Source organism: Crinia signifera, unplaced genomic scaffold, assembly GCF_055691185.1.
Source record: "Crinia signifera unplaced genomic scaffold, ASM5569118v1 HAP2_SCAFFOLD_563, whole genome shotgun sequence".
Taxonomy (NCBI): Eukaryota; Metazoa; Chordata; class Amphibia; order Anura; family Myobatrachidae; genus Crinia; species Crinia signifera.
The window spans coordinates 44,695-52,260 of NW_028142456.1; the positions used below are offsets into that span (position 1 = coordinate 44,695).

Below are 7,566 nucleotides of genomic sequence, written 5' to 3' on the forward strand. Positions count from 1 at the left end.
CTGCTCCATGCATGGACCGATAGCAAAAACACACATAATATATAAAACCTAGGCAAAGTGCCCTAACAAGTATTAACATAAAACCAAACCAATGCCTCATTGCCTTGTGGTATGGAGCAGTATGACAGACGGTGCTTGTAGCGCAGAAAATGAAAGGGCCATCACGATTACCTGTTGCATACCGCAGATGCAATGGTCCTGGCCACATTGTTCTGCGGTATGCAACAGGTCACCATAGCCATTATCTCCACGACAAGCACCGTGTGCCATACTACTCCATGCCAACTTTGAAATAATTCTATGGAATGTGCTTATAAATCTTGTAAAACCGGTGTTTCCTCTTGGTCCGTGCTGTCACCCAACAATGATGTATACAGGTGACTGTAGCGAGGAGGTGTAGCCGGTTGGGTACAGGATTGCGCACTCGGTGGGGTGGTTTCAGGCAATGAGGCAAGTGCTGGTGAGGGTACGGCACTACTAGTAGATGGCGTCTCCTACCATGGGAGAAGTCCAACTAATTTGGTTTGAATTGTCAGATGGCCAAGACGGCCCCTAAACAGGAGTTCGCTAGTGAGACGTTCGAACGCCATCTGTTGTTCCGGATTCAACTTCCGCAAGCACTCAGCCACGTATTTGCCGAAGGTGTCATACTGGTCAGGGGGCCTACGCAGCACCTGCTCTGCTCGTATAAGTATATCATCATCCGGGTCTGGGTCAGGGACTGTCTTGGTCCTGCGTTTTTTCTTTTTTGTGAATAGTTGTGGCGGGGTGGGGGTTTCCGGCACTCCACAGATTGTTCCCGATGAGTCAATTGCAGGTGGCTCAGGGGTTGGCGATGGGGTTGGGGTAGGGGTTGAGGTGTGGCCAACCTCTTTCTCTGTGCTTGTTGTCTGTTGAAAAGAAAATAACAACAATTAGTTAACATCTCCTTTTTTTTGTTCCAGTTCCCCAACACCATGTAGGAGTGGCAAAACATCGCTGCTGAATTCGACGAGGCGTGGAACTTCCCTAATTGTGGAGGAGCCATTGATGGGAAACACGTCCGCATCAATCAGCCACCCCACAGTGGTTCCTACTACTTCAACTACAAGGGGTACTTCAGTATTGTGCTGCTGGCTGTGGTTAATGCGAACTATGAATTCATCTTTGTGGATGTCGGCAGGAATGGGCGGGCTTCAGATGGTGGAACTTTGAAGGACACAAAGTTCTACCAGAGGCTCGCCTCCAACACTCTGCACTTGCCCACAGTCAAAGAAACGAAGCATGGACTGAACTTTGTTTTCGTGGCGGACGAGGCATTTGGGCTTCATGAACACTTCATGAAGCCCTATGCCAAACGTGGTCTTGACCACGACAAACGGGTCTTCAATTACAGGCTCTCCAGGGCACGGCGGCTTGTGGAAAGTGCATTTGGAATTATGGCTAGTAGATTCCGCATTTTCCACACAGCCATCAACCTGCGGCTGGATAAAATCGACTGGGCCGTCATGGCGTGCTGTGTCCTGCACAATCTACTTCGGCGCAAAGAAAGGGCCCATCGGCCGGCAGGACCAGCACCACAGGAGGATTCAGACGAGCCCAGGGAGGTTGCCCCAATCGTGTCCCTGGAGACGCCGGCCCAGCAGTACCGGGGGACAGCAAGAGCCAAACAGGTCAGGGACCAATATAAGGAGTACTTCAATGGCGTTGGTGCTGTCCCCTGGCAGGAAGACCACATTTAAAAAATGATGGGACTGCAAAGGAATGCTCTATAGGAGCCTAAAACAAACAAAGGAGGAAGGGGTGTATACACATTGGACCAGTACTTACCGACAACGGCTGGGAACTTTCATCCAGGCCCACAAACACATCGTCTGCCTCACTCTCCACCATTAGGTAGAGTCCCGACCTTGGCACCTCCTGGCTCAACGTGAAGGTCAGCAGGTTGTAGTACCATAACGACGTCTCATATACATCTGCAGTTCCTGCACCGGACCTTTTGGACGATTGCATTTTCTTGTGTTCTTTAAGGAACATGGTCCTCAAGTTCTGTATCTTTTTACGGACCCAGTCCGCATCAGCCTCGGGATTGTAGCTCTTGCTGAATTGGGCCAGCTCCTGAAGCGCTTGAGCTCTTTTAATTTTGTTGCTGTACTCCTTTGATTTAGTTTTCCAAAGGCAGTCCAGCTCCCTATATTTCTCTATGAACGCCTCTATAAATTCGTGTTCTTTTGCAATCGCCTGGGCCATTTCTGCAAAAAATGAATAGATTTTGAAAAAACCTATGTACATACTTTTTGACAAAACAAGTTGTCTTTATATAAACAGTATATATAAATATGTTTCAATACACTGTATATTATTATTAATAATACATGTTTTGTTTTAAAATTATTAAACAAATTTTAATAAATATTATTATACTATTTTGTTTACAAAACTTTTTTAAATCCTGGGTTGGGAGAACATCCCCTGCAAAAGGGCAGCTGGATGGTAACATTATGCTTTGGGTAGTGGGTAGGCCGGAGGGGGGTGGGGTGGCCTGTGGTGGCATACTGTGTAGTGGGTAGGCTGCAGGGGAGCATAGTGGGCTGTGGTGGCATAATGCACCTGGGGCCTTTGCCATTGGTGGGCAGCGGGTACACGGGGGAGGGGTGGGGTGGACTGCAGTGGCCTGATAGCAATACACATTGGTGGGCAGCGGGTACACGGGGGGTGGGGTGGACTGCAGTGGCCTGATAGCAATACACATTGGTGGGCAGCGGGTACATGGGGGGGGTGAGGTGGACTGCAGTGGCCTGATAGCAATACACATTGGTGGGCAGCGGGTACACGGGGGGGTAGGGTGGACTGCAGTGGCCTGATAGCAATACACATTGGTGGGCAGCGGGTACACGGGAGGGGTGAGGTGGACTGCAGTGGCCTGATAGCAATACACATTGGTGGGCAGCGGGTACACGGGGGGGGTGGGGTGGACTGCAGTGGCCTGATAGCAATACACATTGGTGGGCAGTGGGTACACAGGGGGGGTGAGGTGGACTGCAGTGGCCTGATAGCAATACACATTGGTGGGCAGCGGGTACACGGGGGGGGGGGGGGGGTGAGGTGGACTGCGGTGGGCTGACAGAAACAGACCTGCAGTCCGGTGCACGCTGGAGCAGACGTCGTGTGATCTCTGCTGCATCCACGAGGCAATATGGCTGCGGTGGGAGTGTCCGGGATCTCTGGCGTAAACAACCTGGATCGGATGGATGGTCGCGACGACGGAAGCACACACAATGTGCTAACAATGTGCATAAAATCAGCACACAATTAGCGGTCGGATCGGCTGATTCTGCTGCAGGAGGCAAAATCTCCAATGCGACATACGACGTGCCCGGAGCGCGCATCCGATCGCAAACAACCAGGATCGTGAGTAAAATACAAACGATTGTGCACCAATTCAGGCACAACCGTCGTTACAACCGTCTAAATTTGCCCTAATCGTGCCCTAATCGTTCTGGTGTGTACCAGGCCTTACATAAACAGAAGTGGTTGTAGACACACATTATAAAATCGTGTTCGTGGAACAAAAACAGCAGTGGTTTTAGATACAAACTGTAAAGTAGGCAAAATCCACTTCAAATTTTGTATCTCATAAACAGAAGTGATTCTGGACACAATATGGAACATTAGCTAGATCCACTTCAGTTTCTGTACTTTGATGGGCGATTCATCACCACTAGTTAAACAGCAGTCGCCCGCTGCCTAGTGACTTAATGCTTCACGGCCGCTCCCCACCGCCAAATCCACTTGGTAACCCTAACCCCGTCGCATGTGGCATAACAGAAGAAAAACAGTTGATGGTCGCTCACCATCAAATAATTATTCTTACTCTTCATAGATAAAAGTAAGATTGTACGAATTTGAGGCGGCCGCTGACGTCATGTGCCATCAGCACTCCGCCCCCAGTAGGCATATGAATGCCCAGAGTTTTCACAGGGGCGTCCATAAAATGCTGGGCATTCTTCTGCCAAAGACCGGTGTCCACCCCCGCCACCCTCCCCTACTCGTACAAACACCTTGGCGACTGTGCTAGTCGCTGAAGGCATTCCCACTGCGAAACTACACATGCACAAATATGCACAGAGCCACACCATCGGTCCCCAGCACGACTAGACTGGGGATCAAATGCTAGTGAATCACCCCCCTTGGTACAAAATCAGAAGTGGTTCTAGACACATTTTATTAAATTTGCTTAATCCACTTCAGCTTGACCAGCAAGGGGGCAAAACGTACAATAACAGAAGGGGATGTAGACACAAATAATAAGGTAGAGACTAGATAATAAAGTGCTATATCATAAGGCAGTAACTGTAACTGAAGGGGATCTAGTCTCTACCGTGCAGAAACCTGGAGTGGATTTCCTGGAATGGGAGGCGCGGACGATGGAAGCAGAGGGGAGTGATCGGCTCTCTGCTGGAGATCCTGGCTGGAGCGTCGCTCTCTGTGATTGATGTCGGCGCTGGTGCACAGTGTCAAGCGGCAGATCCCGTGACCGCGGCTGTGTGTACGCTGAGATGTGCAGCTGGCGGAGGACCCTGCAGGCAGTCTGGATGGCATGGAGCCGATGGAGGTGGGTGGCCCGCGGGAGAACTTGGGGGAGGTGGCCGGGGATGAGGTTCGGGTGCCTCCTGAGGAGTCCCCAATTGCTGATGTGCTACAACAGTTGGACAAGGAAGTGAGTAAACTGAAGGCTACTATTGCAGCCAAGAAGAAGCTGAGAAATAAAGCATTCAGCAGACACAGGCCTGTGCTGACCGAGGGATTGATTGGATTGGAGCAGACTCTGTCAGATAAAGTGGTGGAGTTGGAGGGGTTAAAAGCTCAATTTGATCAGGCAGTGGGGTAGGTCTCTCAGGGTGGGGGCGCAAGCGAGATATTTCCCCCAAATGGTGAGGGTGGGGATATGGAGGTGGTGGAGGAAAATGGGGACCACCCATTGTATGAGGAAATTAGAGGAATGGAGGGGGAGGGTGTTCCTAAGGCAGAATCGGGGATGCAGGTGGATCAGCCACCCCAGCAGGGTGAGGGGCAGGGGGATCCTGCCAAACCAGGGGTGGATAAGGTAGTAGCAGTATTGGTGGAGACCATATACGGCGATAAGCTAATACCGGTTTAAGGCAGGCACCCCCATAAGTACCGGTAGCAAGGGTCAAAGGAGTCAGGGGAAGACCAGGGTGGTTGCAGTGGAGCAGAAGTCTACATCTGTGCCCGCTCCTTCACTGACTCCTGTGTCTGCTCCTGTACCCACTCTGGTGCCTGCATCAATCCTATGGGGGGGGAGGGATCTTAGAATGCACACCCGATTTACATGAGGTGCTATCATGCTGGGACTTGTAGTTCTGCAAAGAAAGACATGTGGTGCAGATGCACACTCCATATTATTAATACCTACATCAATCCGTAAGCTTGTTCCAATACAGCCTATAGTACCTATCCCTGTGCCCACTCCAGTGTCTGTTCCTAGACCTGTGCAGGCTCCTATGGTGGCATCTGCATCTAAGCCTGTGTCTGCACTCGTCCCTGTCCCTCCGCCGGTACTGCCTGTGTCTGTTGTTGCCCAGGGATCTCGTACTGGGGGTATAGTCCCTGAAGTGCCAAGGGTGACCCTTGGTGTGATCTCTTACGTGGGTGCTGGCGGGGGATGGCGATAGAATCGCCATCCCCTGCAAGGATGGAGCTGGCTCCATCTGTATATGCCGGCAAATGTGATAGATATATTCTGGCAAATGTGATAGATATATGCCGGCAAATGTGAGAGATATATGGAGGCAAATGTGAGAGATTCATGCCGGCAAATGTGATCGATATTTGCCGGCAAATGTGATAGATACATGCCGGCAAATGTGCTAGATACATGCCGGCAAATGTGCTAGATACATGCCGGCAAATGTGATAGATACATGCCGGCAAATGTGATAGATACATGCCGGCAAATGTGATAGATACATGCCGGCAAATGTGATAGATACATGCCGGCAAATGTGATAGATACATGCCGGCAAATGTGATAGATTCATGCCGGCAAATGTGATAAATACTTGCCGGCAAATGTGATAAATACATGCCATATGTGATACATGGCAAATGTGATAGATGAATGCCGGCAAATGTGATAAATACATGCCATATGTGATACATGGCAAATGTGATAGATGAATGCCGGCAAATGTGATAGATGAATGCCGGCAAATGTGATAGATGAATGCCAACAAATGTGATAGATGAATGCCGGCAAATGTGATAGATGAATGCCGGCAAATGTGATAGATATATGCCGGCAAATGTGATAAATACTTGCCGGCAAATGTGATAAATACATGCCATATGTGATACATGGCAAATGTGATAGATGAATGCCGGCAAATGTGATAAATTAATGCCGTAAAATGTGATAGATACATGCCGGCAAATGTGATTTACGTACGCAGGGTTAGGGTATTAGGGTTAGTGTGTTAGCGTTAGGGTAAGTGGTTAGGGTATTAGGGGGTTAGGTTAGGGTTTTGGGTTAGGGTATTAGGGTTACGGTCTTATGCTGCTTTCAGACCGCAAAACTGGCTTTGACCCTGTATTTGGAAACGTTTCCAAAAACTGGTCTGCCAGGTAAAACCCCTTTCACACCGCATCTCTTAAACGGTATATTACCATTTAAGTGCGGTTTTTTTGACACTGGCCGACCCGTTTTTGGAAACTTTCCAAAAACAGGGTCAAAGCCAGTCTTCAGCGCGCGCCGCCCCCGGGGGTTAACACCCCCAAATCCCCCCCACCCCAGGGCTAACAACCCCCCCCCCCCCCCTGTGCAGCCGGTACCTCCGTTGCGTGATCCGGCACTGCAGTTGGTCGGGGAAGCACTTATGAAAAAAAGCGTCTTTCAGAAAATGGCTGCACTTCTTATAAGAAAAGTGACTTTCGGAAAATGGCTGCCCCCATACGAAAGACAGTTTTTTAAAACTGGTTTTCCTATGGGGCAGCCATTTTCTGAAAGACGCCTTTTTTTTCCTAAGTGCTTTCCCGACCCATACTTCACTGCCGGGATCCACAACGAAGGTACCGGCTGCACGGCGGGTGTCGACACACGTGCCGCGTGGGGGGTGTCGACACATGCGCGGGGGGGGGGGGGGGCGGCTCCAGTGCTGCGAATATTTAATGAGTGCTCTCTAAATATTTGCTGCTCTGAATTTAGGACCCAGCTCATTGGCTGGGTCCTAAATACCGTTTCAGACCCGATTTTGATGCAAAAATACCGGGTCTGAAACGGGTAGGACCCTCCATTTTAACCGTTTTACAAAATCGGCTTTTGTAAAACGGTTAAGGGGTCCTGCACCTTTCAGACCGCACAGATTACCGTTTTAAAACAATATACCGTTTACAAAGTGCGGTCTGAAAAGGGTATTAGGGTATTTGGGTTAGGGTATTTGGGTTAGGGCTAGTGGGGTTAGGGCTAGTGGGTTAGGATTGGGGTTAGGGTATTATGGTTGGGGTTAGGGTTTTAGGGTTAGTGTGTTAGGGTTAAGGGGCCCATACACGTTGCAATTATTGTATACA

At 49.7% G+C, this 7,566-nt stretch overlaps 1 protein-coding gene across 1 annotated transcript; it reads right to left on the reverse strand.

The window, feature by feature from the left end:
- Nucleotides 1-308: 308 nt before the first annotated feature.
- Nucleotides 309-4,507, reverse strand: LOC146055752 (uncharacterized). Its single transcript, XM_083168309.1, has 3 exons — nt 4,361-4,507; nt 1,810-2,231; nt 309-890 (listed from the first exon to the last, which is right to left on the reverse strand). The coding sequence occupies exons 2-3, from the start codon at nt 2,227-2,229 to the stop codon at nt 495-497; spliced, it is 816 nt and encodes a 271-aa protein (XP_083024435.1). The 5' UTR covers nt 2,230-2,231; nt 4,361-4,507; the 3' UTR covers nt 309-494.
- Between the last annotated feature and the right edge of the window lie 3,059 nt (nt 4,508-7,566).

What these genes read in the sequence shown, in the direction of transcription:
- LOC146055752 (XM_083168309.1), bottom strand. Translation starts at nt 2,229, where the DNA reads ATGGCCCAGGCGATTGCAAAAGAACACGAATTTATAGAGGCGTTCATA. An exon ending in AAAGTTCCCAGCCGTTGTCG is followed by an intron (nt 891 to 1,809) that starts GTAAGTACTGGT and finishes TCTTTTCAACAG; the next exon opens with ACAACAAGCACAGAGAAAGA.